This window comes from Cupressus sempervirens, chromosome 6 (genome assembly GCF_028749045.1).
Source record: "Cupressus sempervirens isolate cs-2001-9-10 chromosome 6, ASM2874904v1, whole genome shotgun sequence".
Classification (NCBI taxonomy): domain Eukaryota; kingdom Viridiplantae; phylum Streptophyta; class Pinopsida; order Cupressales; family Cupressaceae; genus Cupressus; species Cupressus sempervirens.
Genome location: NC_143123.1, coordinates 337,265,709 through 337,286,036, shown reverse-complemented (window position 1 = coordinate 337,286,036; position 20,328 = coordinate 337,265,709). Strand labels below are relative to the sequence as shown.

At 37.8% G+C, this 20,328-nt stretch overlaps 1 protein-coding gene across 1 annotated transcript in view; it reads left to right on the top strand.

Annotated features, from left to right (window-relative positions):
• Positions 1-19,800, top strand: part of EMB2737 (embryo defective 2737) — a 191,581-nt gene extending 171,781 nt beyond the window's left edge. The window contains exons 9-12 of the mRNA XM_089788108.1: positions 18,653-18,790; positions 18,899-19,021; positions 19,135-19,188; positions 19,361-19,800. Coding sequence (XP_089644234.1) covers positions 18,653-18,790; positions 18,899-19,021; positions 19,135-19,188; positions 19,361-19,423 — 378 coding nt within the window. The 3' untranslated portion in view covers positions 19,424-19,800. The remainder of the gene's footprint in view (positions 1-18,652; positions 18,791-18,898; positions 19,022-19,134; positions 19,189-19,360) is intronic.
• Positions 19,801-20,328: the final 528 nt, after the last annotated feature.

Below are 20,328 nucleotides of genomic sequence, written 5' to 3'. Positions count from 1 at the left end.
AATCCAGAATGGCCCTGATCTTGTCTAGGTCAACCCAAACAATTCTTGCACTAATAATATGCCCTAGATAGAGCCCAAACTCACATTTACTCATCTTGGCATATAATGACCCCCTCTCTAGAATACTGAGGCCTGTATCAATATGCTTCAAATGTTCCTCCCAAGTACGGTTGTATATCAGTATATCATCAAAAAATATCAACACAAACTTCCTCAACTGATCTCTGAACACTCTATTCATACAGGACTGGAAAGTGGCAGGGGCATTTGTCAACCCAAAGGGCATGACTAAGAACTCAAAATGTCCATAGTGGCATCTAAAAGCTGTCTTCTACACATCCACCTCTCTAACCCGTATCTGATGGTAGCTGGATCTCAAATCAATCTTGGAGAAGTAGCATGCACCATGCAATTCATCAATAAGCTCATCGATGCGCGGGATAGGGTATCGGTTCTTGATTGTCTTCTTGTTTAGCTCCCTATAATCAATGCACATCCTCATTGTACCATCCTTCTTCTTCACCAATACTACTGAAGAAGCGAAAGGACTTTTGCTTGGCCGTATGTGCCCCATGTCAATCAACTCCTTAATTGCCTTTTCTATTTCATCCTTACATCTCTTCGGATGGCGGTAAGGTGTGATGATAACTGGCTTAGCCCCTTCCTCTAATTCAATAACATGTTCGATTCCCCTATCCGGGGGTCTCCCTGGAGGTATCTCACCAAACACCTTAGTATGTTTGGTTATTATTTTTTGTACATCAAGTGGATACTCTTGTTTATGCTGCTCTGTCATCTCAGGCATTACTCTAAACTCTGCTGCCCACTGCACCTGATCATGTCTAAAGAAACTCTGCATCCGCTTGAGTGACACCACTCGAAGTCTCCCATCTGACAAACCTCTAAGCACTATCTTTTTACCATTTGCCTCAAACCTCATTTCCATTTTCTCAAGGTTAAATGTAAACTCTACCAGAGACTTCATCTAGTTCATCCCAAGCACCATATCCTGATCACAAATGTTGACCAGAAAGAAATCTCCTGTCATGTCATAATCTCCCAAACGAAGCTGCAAGTTGGAGATTTTCTTGGTACATTCAATTTTGAAGCCATTGGCAACCATCACCTTAAATCCCCTATGCTCCTCTGTATGTAGCCCTCTGCGTGTCACAAACTTCTCATCAATGAAGTTATGTGTCGCCCCTGTATCAATGAGTGCCACAACTCTCTGTCCATCCAAGGTTCCCCTAACTCTGAAAGTGACGGCCTCCTGTATACTTGACAACTGAGCTATCGTGCTATCACTGCGTGCTTCCTCCTGTGAAGAACTATCATCATCTCCATCTGATTCGGATGACTGCTCTGAATCTCCATCTACTGACTCTTCGGCTGAAAAGTACTCCATCTGCTTAGCTTTTGCTTTCAATGGACACTTATGCGACAAATCCCAAGGCTCCCTGCAATGAAAACAAAGCTTCTTCTTCCTGAGATCATTAAGTGTCTCATTGTCCAACCTCTTACTTTCCTCCTTAGCTGGCTGAACCTCTTTATGAAAAGGTTTCCTGTCCTTATCTTTCCTTGAAGGGAAACTCTTTGCCTGGAATTTATTTTTTGAAAATGAAGAGGAATCCATGTCACGAGCTTTCTTAATGGCTTCTTGCAAAGTGGGAGGGTTGAGAGCTTTAATCCACCCTCTCAACGGATCAGCTAACCCATCCATAAATAGAACTAGTATCCTCCGTTCAGATACATCTGTTACTAACACTGCAAGTTTCTGAAACTCTGAAATGTATGTTTCCAATGATCCCCACTGTTTAAGCTGAGCTAACTCCTTGAAATGGAGTTCTGGATCCTTCCTATCAAAACGTTCAATCAGCCTCTCTGTAAACTCCACATATGAGGTAATGTGTGCATGTCCCATAGTGACCATACCATGATGCCACCATTCGTGTGCTAACCCATCCAGATGAATTGCTGCATACTTAATAGCTTCTTCCTCGGGCATAGGGTTCAATTGAAAGTATGTGTCAAGCTTTTGAACCCAAGCTCTTGCTGTAGACTTTCCTAAGCCATCATAATATGGTAACTCAAGTCTCCCTACTTTCATCCGTAGCTCATAGCTCTGGTTCCTGTCATGTCCACGTGGCATATGTTTCATCCGCACATCCATATACTCCCTAAAGGTAATTGCAGCAGTAAAATCTGGCCCTCCGGCTTCCCAATCTCTCCTCAACTGGTCCTGTATATCAGTAATCTGGGGCTCTGGTATGAGCTGCTCTAGAGCTCTAGGAGGTAATGTAGGAATCATGGGCCTTGAACTCACTGTCCTAGCTTGCTGGGGTGCATGATCGAAATTGTTCCCAACTTGTTCATCTCCATTATGTGTCCCATCCTGATCATTTCCATTCTGATTGTTACCATTCTGATTATTTCCTCCACCCATGTCAGCATTCAACCCCATTTGACGAGCCATCATCTGCATCATAAGATCCAATCTCTGATTCTGTTCCTGTGCTCTTTGTTCTACTACTCGCTGACCCTGTACCAAGGTCTCTAATAACTGTAAGAATCTTTCCTCTCCAGGCTCTGGACCGGCATTCCCGCCTCCACCTAATCTTGTATTCCTGTCATCTCGGTCACCCATATTGCTGTCTTGATCAAAGAATACCTCCGCTGTGTCTGTATGACTAGGTTCTATACCCCCCTGTACGGATGAACTAGACTGTTTGCTTTGCAGGTCTGAACTCCTACTTTGTCTTGCTCTGGTATTGCGGAAATTATAAGGCCCCTGTCGCATGCTCAAACATAAATGCTCTGATTTTAGTGTTTTAACATTTCATCAAACACTTTCCCCTCTATCCGCCAGTTCCAAATTTCCTATAAGACCTCCACAGGATGGCAGGACTTATAGCTCTGATACCACTGTAATATGCTCCCCTGATTTGAACTTTGACTGGTAGAAATTTAACTTAAGGAATATTGTCAAACACTTTGTATGCAAACTCATAAAGCTGATTTCCTCAATAAATTGCTTTCCAATGAGTATCAAAATTTGACAGAAGAAACCTGGAATTAGTTGCCGTTTGCAGATGTAGTCGGCAGCCCTCCAAACTTCTAAGCAGCTGGAAAAACAAGTAAACTTGATACCAACACTGTTCACGCCGTACTGTAGCAAAATACTGTTCATGCCGTACTATAGCAAAATACTGTTCATGCCGACTATAGCAAAATACTGTTCATGCAGCACTATAGCAATAACTAACTTCAGATCTGCACCTCAAACCCTTGTAAATTTCTTTATGCGAACGCCCCAAATGAAATCCAATGTGTTTCCTGAAGTGAAAACACCCTTGATCCTCTTGACTGTGTCTTCCAACAGCGAAAAGAATGCTAGCAAAGAGGGATTCCGTCCTCCAAGCCCGATAATCAAATATCCAGCAACATAACATTAATCTTCATCCAAGCATATAAAAAAAAAGCTCTTCCATTTCTTTTATAGTGTTCTCACAAGAGCTCAATCCTTCGTTTTCTCAATGTGGGATAAAACATAACTCCCTTTATGTACCTTATGTCTCCAATGTGTTATAAAAATAAAGGGAACTCTTTTAATTTAAATATTTTCCACAAACTATAGTCTATGCATTAATAAAGTTAAATATTTAAATTTAACTTTATAAAATGGCTTTATCAATGCATAACAAATCTTATCAATGATAAATAAGTTTTCCTGTCGATTTTAAACAATTACCATCGACATACCACTGTGACTGAATGTCCGGCCATGTCCAAGATGACTTACTATAAATAGTAAGTATGCCCAAAGTTGCCCTAGAACCCCTCAGAAAGACCTGCAACTGAAACTGTCTAGGCCAAATGGCCTCTAAGCCCCTTTAATGTCCTAGTTAGCCTACGGGACTGTGGGGAAATAGGCTAACGACAACATCATGCTATGAATGCTAGAAAGGGGACATTACACTTTATCAATGCATAACAAATCTTATCAATGATAAATAGGTCTTCCTGTCGATTTTAAACAATTACCATCGACATACCACTGTGACTGAATGTCCGGCCATGTCCAAGATGACTTACTATAAATAGTAAGTATGCCCAAAGTTGCCTCAGATCAGAAAGACCTGCAACTGAAACTGTGTAGGCCAAATGGCCTCTAAGCCCTTTTAATGTCCTAGTTAGCCTAAGGGACTGTGGGGAAATAGGCTAACGACAACATCATGCTATGAATGCTAGAAAGGGGACATTACAGTCCGCCCTTCCCAAAATTGCTTGTCCTCAAGCAATTTCAGCTCTGGATGCTGCAATATCTGCTCATTTTCCCAAGTAGCATCCTCGACAGGTAGGTTCCTCCACTTCACTAGATACTCCCTGATAGTCCTCCTGCGAAGCATCCTCTCCCTGGAGTCAAGTATGGCCTCGGGAACCAAGATAAGCTTTCCCTCATCATCAAGAGGTGGCAATACTACTGAAGGCAACACATTGTGACCCAATGCCTTCTTAAGGCGTGACACATGGAACACATTATGCACTTTACTGTCTGCAGGCAACTCCAACTCATAAGCTACTTCGCCCACTCTCTTGATTACTTTGAACGGTCCATAGTAGCGTGGTTTCAATTTCTCTGCTCCACTCTTCTTGAGAGAGGACTGTCTATATGGCTGTAACATGAGGTACACCATATCTCCCACCTTACAAGACCTCTCAACCTTGTGCTGATCAGCATATTGCTTCTGCTGATTTTGTGCCTTTTGCAAATTTTCCTTCAAGGATCGCATAATGTCCTGACACTCCTGCAAAGTATCCTTGGCCTTAGGCACCCTGCAATGAAAACAAAGCTTCTTCTTCCTGAGATCATTAAGTGTCTCATTGTCCAACTTGTTACTTTCCTCCTTAGTTGGCTGAACCTCTTTATGAAAAGGTTTCCTATCCTTATCTTTTCTTCAAGGGAAACTCTTTGCCTGGAATTTATTTTTTGAAGATGAAGAGGAATCCATGTCACGAGCTTTCTTAATGGCTTCCTGCAAAGTGGGAGGGTTGAGAGCTTTAATCCACCCTCTCAATGGATCAGCTAACCAATCCATAAATAGAACTAGTATCCTCCGTTCAGATACATCTGTTACTAACACTGCAAGTTTATGAAACTCTGAAATGTATGTTTCCAATGATCCCCACTGTTTAAGCTGAGCTAACTCCTTGAAATGGAGTTCTGGATCCTTCCTATCAAAACGTTCAATCAGCCTCTCTGTAAACTCCACATATGAGGTAATGTGTGCATGTCCCATAGTGACCATACCATGATGCCACCACTCGTGTGCTAACCCATCCAGATGAATTGCTGCATACTTAATAGCTTCTTCCTCGGGCATAGGGTTCAATTGAAAGTATGTGTCAAGCTTTTGAACCCAAGCTCTTGCTGTAAACTTTCCTGAGCCATCATAATATGGTAACTCAAGTCTCCCTACTTTCTTCCGTAGCTCATAACTCTGGTTCCTGTCATGTCCACGTGGCATATGTTTCATCCGCACATCCATATACTCCCTAAAGGTAATTGCAGCAGTAAAATCTGGCCCTCCGGCTTCCCAATCTCTCCTCAACTGGTCTTGTATATCAGTAATCTGGGGCTCTGGTACGAGCTGCTTTGAAGCTCTAGGAGGAAATGTAGGAATCATGGGCCTTGAACTCACTGTCCTAGCTCGCTGGGGTGCATGACCGAAATTGTTTCCAACTTGTTCATCTCCATTATGTGTCCCATCTTGATCATTTCCATTTTGATTGTTACCATTCTGATTATTTCCTCCACCCATGTTAGCATTCAACCCCATTTGACGAGCCATCATCTGCATCATAAGATCCAATCTCTGATTCTGTTCTTGTGCCCTTTGTTCTGCTACTCGCTGACCCTGTACCAAGGTCTCTAATAACTGTAAGAATCTTTCCTCTCCAGGCTCTGGACCGGCATTCCCGCCTCCACCTAATCTTGTATTCCTGTCATCTCGGTCACCCATATTGCTGTCTTGATCAAAGAATACCTCCGCTGTGTCTGTATGACTGGATTCTATACCCCCTTGTACGGATGAACTAGACTGTTTGCTTTGCAGGTCTGAACTCCTACTTTGTCTTGCTCTGGTATTGCGGAAATTATAAGGCCCCTGTCGCATGCTCAAACATAAATGCTCTGATTTTAGTGTTTTGACATTTCATCAAACACTTTCCCCTCTATCCGCCAGTTCCAAATTTCCTATAAGACCTCCACAGGATGGCAGGACTTATAGCTCTGATACCACTGTAATATCCTCCCCTGATTTGAACTTTGCCTTGTAGAAATTTAACTTAAGGAATATTGTCAAACACTTTGTATGCAAACTCATAAAGCTGATTTCCTCAATAAATTGCTTTCCAATGAGTAGATTTACGAACAACTATGAAGTGACATTAAAATGCATAATACACATAACATTTTCACAAACACTTGGCACACATTCAATAGTATATGAAAAATCTGGAAACTCTTTCAATCTGCTAATAAAGGGTGATTTTTAAATGTAAATGTGCACTTACAGCTGCCTTAAAGGCTGCAACAACTATTCAGACTTGTATTCAACAATTATTATGCAAAATATCAAAATTTGACAGAAGAAACCTGGAATTAGTTGCCGTAGTATTTTGCAGATGTAGTCGGCCAGCCCTCCAAACTTCTAATCAGCCGGAAAAACAAGTAAACTTGATACCAACACTGTTCACGCCGTACTGTAGCAAAATAATGTTCATGCCGACTGTAGCAAAATACTGTTCATGCGGCACTATAGCAATAACTAACTTCAGATCTGCACCTCAAACCCTTGTAAATTTCTTTATGCAAATGCCCCAAATGAAACCCAGTGTGTTTCCTGAAGTGAAAACACCCTTGATCCTCCTGACTGTGTCTTCCAACAGCGAAGAGAATGCTAGCAAAGAGGGATTCCGTCCTCCAAGCCCGATAATCAGATATCCAGCAATATAACATTAATCTTCATCCAAGCATACAAAAAAAAAACTCTTCCATTTCTTTTATAGTGTTCTCACAAGAGCTCAATCCTTCGTTTTCTCAATGTGGGATAAAACATAACTCCCTTTATGTACCTTATGTCTCCAATGTGTTATAGAAATAAAGGGAACTCTTTTAATTTAAATATTTCCCACAAACTATAGTCTATGCATTAATAAAATTAAATATTTAAATTTAACTTTATAAAATGGCTTTATCAATGCATAACAAATCTTGTCAATGATAAATAAGTCTTCCTGTCGATTTTAAACAATTACCATCGACATACCACTGTGACTGAATGTCCGGCCATGTCCAAGATGACTTACTATAAATAGTAAGTATGCCAAAAGTTGCCTCAGAACCCCTCAGAAAGACCTGCAACTGAAATTGTCTAGGCCAAATGGCCTCTAAGCCCCTTTAATGTCCTAGTTAGCCTACGAGACTGTGGGGAAATAGGCTAACGACAATATCATGCTATGAATGCTAGAAAGGGGACATTACATGGCGGTTAAATTTAATGTTTCCGTTGAAGAAATTTGGAAAACGATATTTCTAAATTTTAGCTATGCTTAAGTCCATGATTTAATTTGGTCTTCTTGTTGGTCCTTATCTGAAATTATTAGCAGCGGCAAGCCCATTTCACGATCTTCTTAATTGTCATATAGCTGTAGCATGGATCCATATTGTTATTGCAGTAAAGGTCTGAAGGAGCAAACATAACATTGCTGAGGAAACAAGAAACTATTATCAGAAGCAGAAAGTATTTGTAAGGAAGAGAAGTTGTTCCGTCGCTGGAGTCTTATTCGACAACTGTGTGTACAATCTGAGTGGGAGTTGGGTCGGTTTTTCACATGTTGAGCCCCATTTCACGATCTTCTTAATTGTCATATAGCTGTAGCATGGATCCATATTGTTATTGCGGTAAAAGTCTGAAGGAGCAAATATAGCATCGCTGAGGAAACAAGAAACTATTATCAGTAGCAGAAAGTATTCGTAAGGAAGAGAAGTTGTTTGGTTGCTGGAGTCTTATTCGACAACTGTGTGTACAATCTGAGTGAGAGTTGGGTCAGTTTTTCACATGTCAAGCCCTCAGAATATGATGTTTCAGTTTCCAGAGTTAAGGAATTAATTTTGTTCGACATGTATTGATAGTCTGTGGCTAGAGTTTGGTGAAATTGCCATTATGGCTCTGGTTAAGCCACCATCTGCCATTTTTGTGAATGGGAGCTTCCAATACATATCACCCTATAATCAAATGATTCATTCTGAAGCGTGTAAGTCTGAAACGACAAGTATCAAGGGACTGCACATCTATTGCTAGAAGCAGTACTTAACCATTATTGGGCATGTACCTATCAGAAATTATACGCAGGATAGTCTATGTGAATGAGTTTCAAGGTGCTTTGTGAAGGGCACTGCGATGACTGTAATCAGTTTCAGTAGCAAGTTGATTCCAACAAATAATAAGCAAATTGGTTGCATTAAATGTATTTTCTCAGCAACCAAAATAATTTGATATTGAATGGCACTCCATATACACAAAATGTTACATCTTCCCAACAGTGACAGATGAATTGTAATCATACGTGTAAATGATGATTGTTGCTATCTAGTAACATACACACAGGAATAGATAAAGTTGGTTGTAGACAAGTATCACAGGGAAGTTCTTTATGGGCCGCTTGTTTTTCAGAATCAGCAAAACTGAGTTTTGAGTCATATCCATAATTTGTCAAAATCAGGTTTTGGGAAACTAGTTGGTCTCGTTTGTTTCACCTAGAAGATGAGTGGGAAGATACATCTTTTGCATTTGGTTCGTAAAACTGGAATTGGAATTAGACTTTTTAAGGAACTGATAACATACAATGAACAGGTAATATCAGATCTTAATTTTAAAATTTGTAAAAAAAAAAATGAAGTAACTCGGCTCATTTTTCTTAGGCTTATCTATAACCCAGGCCAAACTGCAGATCACCAACTATGAAGGCATGATAATTTGTAAGCCCATTGATAGAGCATCATAGAGTTCGAAGAGAAAGAAAAGACTCAATTGTGGCTCTAACTGTGTCCCTCACATTCGGGCAACTTTCTTCATAACATGTCCACAACAGACCATCCACTGCTGCGGGCAAATCATTACTGTGTTTTATAGAAAATGCATGAGCCACACAAAATAATATATTTAGAAAAACTACCACAAGAGATCTCACCATTTTCGCTTCACCTTCCAATCACCTCTGCATGTTGAGTCTCTATATGTGTGTTATATAGAATATTGCGGTGGATTGGAATTTTTCTTTGGTGGCAAACTAGGCAAAGAGGAGGCAGCTATATAGATGTAAAAACTCTGTATGCTCTGATAGAATTTTCAGTGCCAATGAACAATGCTGCTATGTTTCTTTGTTTTTATTAAAAATTAAATTTCAGAAAAACATTAAGAGTGCATGAGAAATACTAACAACATCACTTCAGCACTATTTAAAATTTTAATTGGAAAGGAAATACAATTAATATAAATCAAATTCCACCATTGATTCAATGAAGAAATTTGATTTTCTCCATAGCTTAATTCGTTGTGCTTGCCGGCTGAAAGGGGAACCCAGAATATGAGTCAAAGTCGGCTCCTTAACACGATGTCACCATGGTTATCCTCAACACAGGCCAGAGACAATATCATAACAGTCTGGAGCTAATTCGGAATGCTATCAGATTTGTATTTGTTGTTCTCTAGCCGACCCTCTATATGGACTGTCAACGTGCTAGCTTGATTTTAAATTGCAGGCTGCAGCATGTTGATCGATTACTCCAAGGAGATATATGTCACCACTCCCAAACTGACCCACAGCTATCAGATTTCACCCAGCAGTAGATTTCAGGGTGTCCAGACTAGCTGCAGCCTCTCCTAAATCCTCCAACGCAATGCCAATATAACCCTGCGATTCTCCCAGGAAATAATCGCAGTACACTAAGGGATAGGTGTCCAGCTCTATAATGATTGCCAAAGACAATTTAAATGCCCAATGTCTCTTACTAGAAGTCAACAACAATTTTCCCCAACCAAATTATTTTGCAGTTTGCAGTCTCCAAGTCGTAAGACACCACTGAATTCAATTCCCAAACAACTACCTCAATCGAGTCAATTTTCCAAGATACAATATGCAATAGTAGGAGAATGAGTAATTTGTTATACCACAGCAACAAATTACAAGCAATACTTAGAACAATTCTTAGAGAATTTCTTAGAAACCCTCACCCGAATAATCAATAAGAAATATACTTTCAAGATTATTCTCCTTAGCTACAGGAATACAGTAGGAGAATGTTGGCCAATTGTATATTGCACACAATTGCCAAGAACTTCTTAGACGAGACCCTTATACTTCAGCAAGGGCTCACAAGTCAGAAATCAGGAAAAAGCCACAAAGGCACAAAAAGCAAATATATATTTAAGCATTCTTTTCCCAATGCAATGAGCTCTCATTTATAATCTTCCGTTGGCCAAGGTTTCCTAAATAACTCTAGCACAAAAATTGTGGAAGTTTTCCAAAAGAATCAACACTAGAAACTTTTCAACACTTTTTAGAAATATCTCTTAATGTCATTATTATAATAATATAAACATTATTATAATAATGCAATTCAATGATTAATAAATAAATAAGAGCTCATGCAATTATTAACTTTATTAACTACAGGTGACAACCAACTGCTGAAGCCACCCATTGCATTGCCAAAAATAGCAACTACCAATACTAGACTTACTAAAAATAGCGAGTCCACAACTGAGACCCCCACAACACCCTGTCAGCCCACGAGGGTCGCTATGATGAGCTAACTCCATCAACTGCACGGACTTGCCAAAAACAGGGACATTACAATAGAGTAGAAACATACCATTTGTTACCTGCTTCTATAAAATGTCAAGAACAGAATGCATAGATTTACAATGGTATAATGGCAAAACAAATTATGCTAAAAATCGCTAGACTTGAAAAATTAATACATTTTAATTTATTTCCAATCCATAAAAGGTAGAACTGGAAGTCAATTTCTAGTTCCACCTATCAAGATGGAAGACTAGTAACTTGATTTTGGGGCAAAATTAGGTTATCACTATCCTAATTCCTATTCAATTCTGCATAACAAAAGGGCCCTATGTTTCATCAAACAAACAACTTAAGTTTTTCTTTAAAGTTATCTCATACTGTCTACGCACTTCTGCATTGGTAAGGGATTTGACCAATTGTTTGGGGATCAATTATGAGTCAAGGATGTCAAAGTGTTTGTTGGGCCTTAGTGGTGAACTTGCATAGGAGACCATCTATCAGAGTAGGTACTAATGCAAGTGTCTTGAATCTTACTACCTAGAAACAATGCCACAAAATCTATATTATCATCGAAAAAGGTGTTATTGAGGAATGCAAGTATCTTCTATCACTTTCAGAAGTTTACCCAGAACATAGGCTATTTGATTTGATATTGTTTCTTCTCCAATAAGCATCAAATCTGGAACAAAATTTGGGAATGACAACATGTTAATCATATATGCTACTTCAAAGCCTCTCAATACACATGCCTACGCTGATTATTATTGGCCTTAATAGGAAATATTTGTGTGTGTGTGTGTGTGTGTGTGTGTGTGATAAGACCAGGGAAAAGTCAGACAATTGATTCTGAATTTAGTGTTGTATTTGTCGAGCCCTTGTATCAATTGTTAGGAGCATACTAGAAAATGAACTTGGCATTGTTTTAAATAATATTTTGATCATATGAATAGGATCGGTTCCAAATATCTTTTTTGCCAACTCTTCAAATGTATATAATATATATATCAAAGTAATGGGACTCGGACTCGGCTCGGACTTGGCAAGGGTAACTTGACTCGTGACCTGGCTCGGACTTGCTTGTGACTCGGCAACGACTCAACAAAGTGACAAAACCCTTGAAACTTTGAGATTTTTAAGGATTTAAATTAATTCCATGCATCCATTATTAAATAAAGCTTAAATAGAAGGTAATTTGATCACATACATAACATATATTGATTACGTAAGTACAAAGGTAAATTTTAGATGTATTAAGAAAATTTTGAAAAGAAAAAGAAAATATCAGATGAGTCAGCCGAGTTACTAGGGGAGTTAGCTAAGTCACCCAACCGAGTCAGCTGAGTCGGTCGAGTTAGGCGAGTCAGCTTAGTTGACCTGCCGAGTCAAGGTCATGGGTCATTTTGACCCGGCTGAGGTAACTCGACTCGCCGACTCGGACAACTCCCTTGACTCGCAGCGAGATTCGTTACTTTGATATATATGCAATTGGGATTTCGATAGTGCTGCTATGCAAGTTTAAAGATTGGGATTCAGTTATTTGCCTATTTCCTTATGCAATCCATAGTTGGGCATTGTTAAAAGATATTGTTTCCAAGTTTGGTGGTGTGATTGCCAGAGTTGTCTATTTCTAGTTTGAAGTAATTTGCAGATCTCAATTGTCTAATATTTGGAACTTAGATACTCAGATCAGTCTTTGCATACAAACTATTCAACAAAATGTTAGAGTTTTGAAATTGAAAGTTTGAGACCAGATTAGAAGCTAAGTTGTTTTTGGTAGTATTGACACTTTCCTACAATTTATATTTAGTAGGGTCAGTAAAAGGTAGCATTAAATTGAGGCCAAGAAAGGGGTATTCCATAGGGAAAATATAAAATAAAATTGGCAAACAATATTTTAGAGAAGCAAACAAATATGCTCAGGTAGCCACCAAAATTTATTGCCAAGGACAGGTCCTTGAAGAAAAACTTTTCAATATGGAAAAGAAACTTGCATGTTTGCCTCGATAAGAGTATGAATTAGTTCTTAATTTGGGAGAGACAGAGAATTGTTTATCCACAATAGAACAACTAGGTTCAAAGAATTGTTCATGTCCCTTCCCATTGCATAATAGTCGACACCCATACTTAGCCTTTTCTCTTCTTGCATCGTGATAGGCTAAGGGGTTTTCTTTTGATTAAATAGATGTTAGTGTTGATTGAGGAAATAATAATTCATTATGCTGGCGGCAACTTCCTATTACTTCCGTGGCCTAACATTCACTCTCAATCGCCCATGAGTCCTTGAGAGGTGGTGATTCTAACATGAACACTCATCCTATGTGGCGCCATGTTGGACTAGGGTCGTGGTAGTTACTTGGACAACATAGTAATGACTAGCATTTGGAATCCAAATGCTCCTACAACCCTATCGATGCTTTGTCAGTGTTGTTACACCTAAATGCATCTTCGTGCTAGGTAACAGGAATAGTGGAGTCCATGAATTTATATGGGAAGATGGGAAAGGACATGGATGTAGAAGAAAATTGATTCCATAAGTTGCAAGAAACCAAGAGACTGCATTTTCCTTTGTTAGTGCAGGATGATAATGCTGTAGGATGTTTGGACATAGCCCTAAACCTCTCCTCATTTGATTTGCAGTAGAATTATCAGTGGACAAATTCCTGGATGGTGTTTGCATGATTGCAAGGAGATTCAGTATGGTTTACCTTTTAAGAGTTGTTGGAGACGATGCACAAGTGTTGGGCCTAAACACGAAAAACTGCATTAGTGTATTGGAGTATTGAGAAGAACTAGTCATAAGGAAGTTGTGAGATACCCAACAGTGAGACATATTATCAAGTGAGAGTTTTGCTAGCATAAAGAGTTCGACTTGGTCATAAGCGAGAATGAATATATCTGTTACCATATGCTTGAGTGGTTGGGTCTTCTGTTATTGAGATTTTCGTGGCCTAGGAAACTATTGCATCAACACATTCAGTGTAAAGGTTGTCGTAACAAGTCTAGCCATATAGGAACGTGACCTTTTATGTTGTTGTATACATGGGTCACCTACGTTTTCAATTCTAGCATTAGTATTGGTTGGACAACAAGCTATTTCTACAATTGCCCTCTTTAGATTTTCTCAAATCATTAACTGCATTTCCTGAATTGTCTAAGTTTTATAATTAGAAGTGAATCAATGTTAGAGTTTGTTGTTGAAATCTGAGTTCTGAGTAATATATTTAATAAATGCATGATGTTTGTTCAATTTGGAAGTCTATTGCTTCATGTTTAGGCTGCTTATATGCCTATTAGCTCTTATCCATAAGGAGGCAATCAGACTTTCATAGATTTAGCTGCCGGAAAATGCAACTAATTTCATCAAACACTTGGCATGAATTAAAGGACTAAGAAAGTCAATATCAAGAAGAAAAAGTCTCATACACATCCTAATATTTGAAGTTCTCAAACTTAGAGGATATCAAAGTGGTATTAGAGCAGCGAACCTGCTACCTAGTGGGCATTTTCTTTTAATGCATTAGTATAACAGAGAACCACATAGAGTTTGGAGACCCCCACAAATTCCGGAAGGCAAGACAGTATAAGTGGTAATTGGAGTACATTCGATGGCTGAAAGAGTCCCAAACTCGGCTAAAGAAGCAAATAGAGAAGCAAGGGAAACCTTGAGAGCTCTTAGAGAAGGACATAATCACGCTGTGGATGTATCGCAGCAGCTTACATAGGCAACATAACAAATGAATACTGAGCCTATAGGACCCTAGAGGCATCACAGTGAGAGTGTTATTGCAGCATTAACACCACGAGGCATGGGAGCACTTGCTCTAACATTGGAGCCAAAGTTTCAACATTCTTCACCTTGTTGGAGATATCCACAAATTTCTAGAACACCATATCATCCTTGCAAGAATCCAAAAAAATAATGATGGTGCAGTTTTTGCCGTCTGTTCATCCATTAAAAAGAATAATATTGTTTCCATTGTATTCTTTTCTCTTCCACCACTTGTTTTGTTTTAGCAATTGCATATGTGAGCAATCTACAAGTACAAAGTAAAATTAATGTTAAGTACACAATTTTGATTAAAAAATAACTTAAACTCAATAAAAATTAGTTAGTGCTATAAAAATAAGAACATAAGTTTAGTCTACACTATAAAAATTTAAACTCAAGTTATCAAGATTTAAAACTAATAGTAAACAGTTTAAAAACTAAAACAAGTGAACTAACCTCCTACTTAAGTCTCCACGAGAAGGTGCCTTGTAGACATTTTCCACTGCAATCATTGCAATAACCAAATTCAGCCAATATGGATTTTCTGTGACATTGAGAGGGATGTTGTTGAAGTACCAGAAATCAGCACAAGTAATGCCTACTTGCTAATGCACCTCCCTATATTACCCAGTTCTCTGCAACGATAGCCATGCTCCAAGTGTGTTTGTGTGCACAAAACATTTATCCATAGACTGCAGTTGCGACACCAATGGTGGCGCTCCACTAGAAGTAGCAAAAGTGGTGGCTAAGGAAGTGGTGGATTTATGGAGACATGGGCCACAAAGTGAGTTCTCAAGCATTTCTTCTTTTTCTTCTTCAAGGTTGACTGTAACACTTTGAGATTCATCTATGTATGCTCTCACGGTTAGCTTTTCCCTGCCCCTTTGTTTTTTTTCTCCTCTTGGGTAGCAAGCAAGACATTTATTTCTCTTTTTATTTGATCTATGGGATTGTCACAAACCCTCGCATCATGTTTTATGATGCTTGCAAGGTGGTATTTCAAGCAGTGTATGCTCCACAGGTTAGTTTTTCATACTTGATGCAATTTCTGATATTATTTTCCGGTCCTTCAAAGGCGTACTTCTAAGCCTTATGTCTAGCCCCTTTAAGATGTGTGCCCACATATCTAGATGGGCATGCGTCTATTGAGGCACTAAGAGACCATGAAGCTGATATGTTGTAGAAGAATCTTCATTTGTCATCATCAATCAAATTTCACCTCCATTTACAAATTGTAATTGCAAAACAATATTTTACATGGTTACCTGGATACCCGTCTCCCCCCTAAAAGATGCGTCTCGGAGACTTTCCGTGTCTCCGGAGACCTCAAAAAAGGTTGGAGACTTCATGACAAAGCCTCTTGAAGTCTCCTAGTCTCCTAATCCAAAAAGTGAAGTCTCTTGATAAAAAATAACTGTAAAATATAATATTAATTTATTTGATGTATTTAGCCCTCATTTTAATGTTTTTTAATGCAAAAATTAAGACCAATGACAATTAAAATGATTTTGAGAGCATGATAGCTGAAGACCTTGAGATGGATGATCACAACCTTGTGGAGTAGATGATAGTAGCATCAACATCTAGTACTTGATAGATTTCTGGTTTGTTTACTGTACTAAGTTTGTTCATTTTTGTTTGCATATTGGGAATTTAGCATCAAACTATACTTTTTAAAATTTAAATTTTGAATATGTAATGATAATATCAACAATTATCAAGCTGATATGATAATGATCATATGCAATATTCAGAAAACAAGTATCACTATGAGATACAATAATGTGATTATGTGAGTTTTGAAATATTTGACTCTATATTAATGTGACATTACTATTATTATTTACTTTAGTCGTTTTGTTTTACAGTATTACTATTTTGTATTTAGTATTAGACTCTTAAAATTATTAAAAAAAAATTTGTCACCAAGTTACCCTGTCTCCTATTTCCTCCAAGTCTCTTTGTCTCCCGGTAACCTTGATATTTTAATAAAAATATAAGCAAACAATCTAAATTCGTTTAAATAATCGTAGACAGTTGAAACATGAAAAACAATGTATTAGGTAATTTGAAATGTTTAGGAAAAGTTGAGATTTTTGAGAAAACAATGAAAAAATCTGAAAAAATTTGTTAAAAAAAAGGTGTTATATTTTGTTCATTACAGTCAAACAATTCTAGAGTACTTAGGAAAATGTCATTGTTAAATTTCTATGAACATAGATGCAACAAAGAGGAGATAAAATGCTACGAAAAAAAGAAAAAAGAAATTTGAAAACCTACACGAGAATTTCATTTTACTTCAAATCCTCTCCAAATCTACTCCAAATTGAACTAAATCCTTGCAAATCACCTTACAATACCTTGTAAAGGACTTTTTTGCCTTACAGAAAAATAGAAACCACAAACATGCACCATAAACTATTTGTTTGACATCAAACAGCAATATACATCTGCAGCCAATAAGTAGTCACAAACTCGCCGATTTCTCAGTGAAAAGTTCTGGTGAGAAAGTATTGCAATTACTCGCAAGCTGCAACTTCTCACGAGCTAAGTTACCAGATTCTCTCCAGCAACCCTCAAAGTCTGGTTTAATTCTGTACAAAGCCTGTGGTCCTTGTCAAATTCTCTCCAAATTCTCTTGCAGAACTACAAGTTTACTGCAAATTCTATCAGAGGAACCCAGGTAGAATTTGCAGCGAATTTTGAAGAATTTGCTATCTAGACCCAGGCTGAATTTGGTCTCTTTTTTAGACTTTTTTAAAGTGTTTTCTTGGCCTCCCAACCCTATTGTGACCACTAAAAAGACCAAAAAAGATGTTTATATGTCATTTATGTATTTGTGTATGAAAATGAGAACTTTCTTATAAAGGAAATCCATATTGATGATAGGCGACATCTAAATCAGATAACTGTAGTTATCTTTTGACAATTCCTTTCATTCTCAAACTGTTTCCTTGATATGGAAATATTTTCCATGCATGTGACCAAGCAAGTGTATCAAGTTGTATGTATGGCTAAAATTGATGCAATTAATGTCCTATTGAACTGAAACATAGATTTGGTGGTGTATTTTGCTATGTTCCTTTACTGTTAGCAGGTTCAAGTATGGATTTATTTTTTGTTACATATAAATACACACACAATACATATTTTTAAAAATGTATGTTTTTGCACAGATGAACCCAAAACGAATCCGAAGCCAAGCCCAAACAAATTTAGACAAATTTCGAATCCGAATCTTGAACCCACATCCATACCAGAATCTGAACCAGCAACTTAGCCCACGAGATAATAACTTCTCACGGAGAAGTCTGTGAGTATCGCATCTATGAGTGCAACAACTTGAATGCGTCAGTTCTACAATCAATGATGACACATGGATCCCTTTTATCAGGCCCTGATCGATAGCTTTAAAAAGAACCATGGACCACATGGATTACTAACTTGGATAGTCTGGCCAATGGTGCAACATTAAAAGCTGTCAAAATCAACAAAGGTTGTAATGTTGCAACATATTGACATCTGACATCACTAATTCTCAAAATTGACAGTTTATGCCTTGTTGAAACAACTTGAATTAAAAAGTCACTGATTTGGAAGAAAAAAAATGTAGAGTGAGGCTATATACAATTAAGTTGTGATTTTTTTGAAATCCTTCATCTTTTGGTTTTCCAATTTATTCCTCAGAGCAATTTTTCCTACTATGCTGCTAAACATATTTCGTTCTCATTTAACTGAAAAATGTATTTCTTCTTTCTATTGCTCTTGTTCTAGTGTCTGTTATCCATCTCAACTTTATATCCTATTCCCAAAAAAGATGTTCAGTTATGGCTTAAAATTTGGGCTTTTCAAATGCTTGCAATAAACATGCTTTGTGAATTTCAAGGTATAATTTGTTTCATAAATATTTTTAGAATTTCTACTAGAATTTTATTTTACTTTTTAGATCCAATATTTTAACTTGGGTTTTCTGGTATCACAATGGAATTTGCTGTCACTTGTTGTAATGGACAGGTATTGCTTGCCATTGACCCAAGTACGGCTAGAGCTGACCCTGTTGTTGTAAAAAATGTTCCCTATTATAAAGCAACAAAGAAGATCAAAGCTGAGGTTATGAAACTTGAAGTCCCACAACGACCACATAATTGGGGAGTACGAAACTTAAATCCTTATTGAATTTGATTTAGTTTCATTTGGGAGTATTAGAACCCTATTCCTTTTGGGTCCTTCCTAACATTCGCAGACTTGTGATGATTTAAGGTTTCAAGTATCTCCTTAGAAGAGACAGGTTGGGCGAAAGATCAACTTGAGGATCCAAGACAGAAGCAGGTGCAGAAAGATGTTTTAGATAGAGCATGGGAGATGAAGTGGCGCAAGCAAAAGGTAGGGTAGTTCTGCTAATAATTTTGGGAGATGTTATTGGAAGGAAGTTGTATGTGAGTCGTTAGCAGGCTTGGAAGTTCTTAACATGATACCTGACAAGCTATATTTTACAGTACGAGGAACTAGTAGGAGAGAGGGTTCAGAAGGGAATTGCCAAGTTTCAACAGGTTCTATCCTTTATTCCTCTTCCCTCTATGTGAAAGGATTATGTGTGGATTAGTTAGGTGTTTTATATTCAATTTTGGGTCTAAAATGCACGGGTTCATAAATCCTGCATGAAACAGTTTTGATTTGGTTTATCTATTATACTAATCACAGAGAATCATTGACAACAAACAGGAGGCTGAAGTGCGCAGGAAAAGAGAGGAGAGACGAAATAGGAAATGGTGGAAATGGTTTTAAGCTTTACAGTATCTTCAGAAACATTGCACAATTTTTCTGGTTTAGTTGTGGAACAGGCTTTCACGTTGCTAATCTGTAACTTGATTTATGGTTAGGATAGGGGTCGCAACATAAGAAACAAAATGAGACTAGAAACAGAAACATATAGAATGTGCAAGAAAGAATAGAAACATATAGAATCTGTTTCCTAGAGAAATGTTTATCGCAAAGTGGTGTGGACATTATTCTTGTCTGATTTTTCGAAAAAATAGTGAACCACACTTCGATCTTTTTGATGTAAACCTAAATCATATTCTATCATCATTTTCACACTGTATGATAATTTTGATAAAATTATCCAAGTTATATGAGAAATATCTGAAAGGGTTTTCCAAGAAGCAATCCAATAGAAACAATAGAATTGTTGTCCGTGCAATCCCTAATTTAAACATCTTATTCATGTGGAAAAGATCATGAAAGGTGTATCACTATTCAGTATTCACACTTAATCCTTTTGATGCATACCTAAATCGTATTCTATCATCATTTTCACAGTATGATATTTTTGATAAAATTATTTGGCAAATACCTGAAAAGGTATTCCAAGAAGCAATCCAATAGAAGCAGTTTTTTTTTGGTCCATGCAATCCCTAATTTTACAATTTAGTTTAGTGCATTCCAATAGATTCAGTGGAATTATGGTCTTGCTAGTTAATTGACTTTATTCCAATAGATTTAATGGAATTATTGACTTTGAAAACTCTGATTTTACATATTACTATTTGCTTGCGAGAGAAGTGTTATTTGTTAGCTGTTTCTGAGTAAGGTCCTTGCTGGTTGGGGTCATGTGTGCTAGCTTTAGGAGTAATGCGATTGCTTATGTACTCTGATATTTAGAAAAAAAAATTGGAGCCTCTAGCACACAG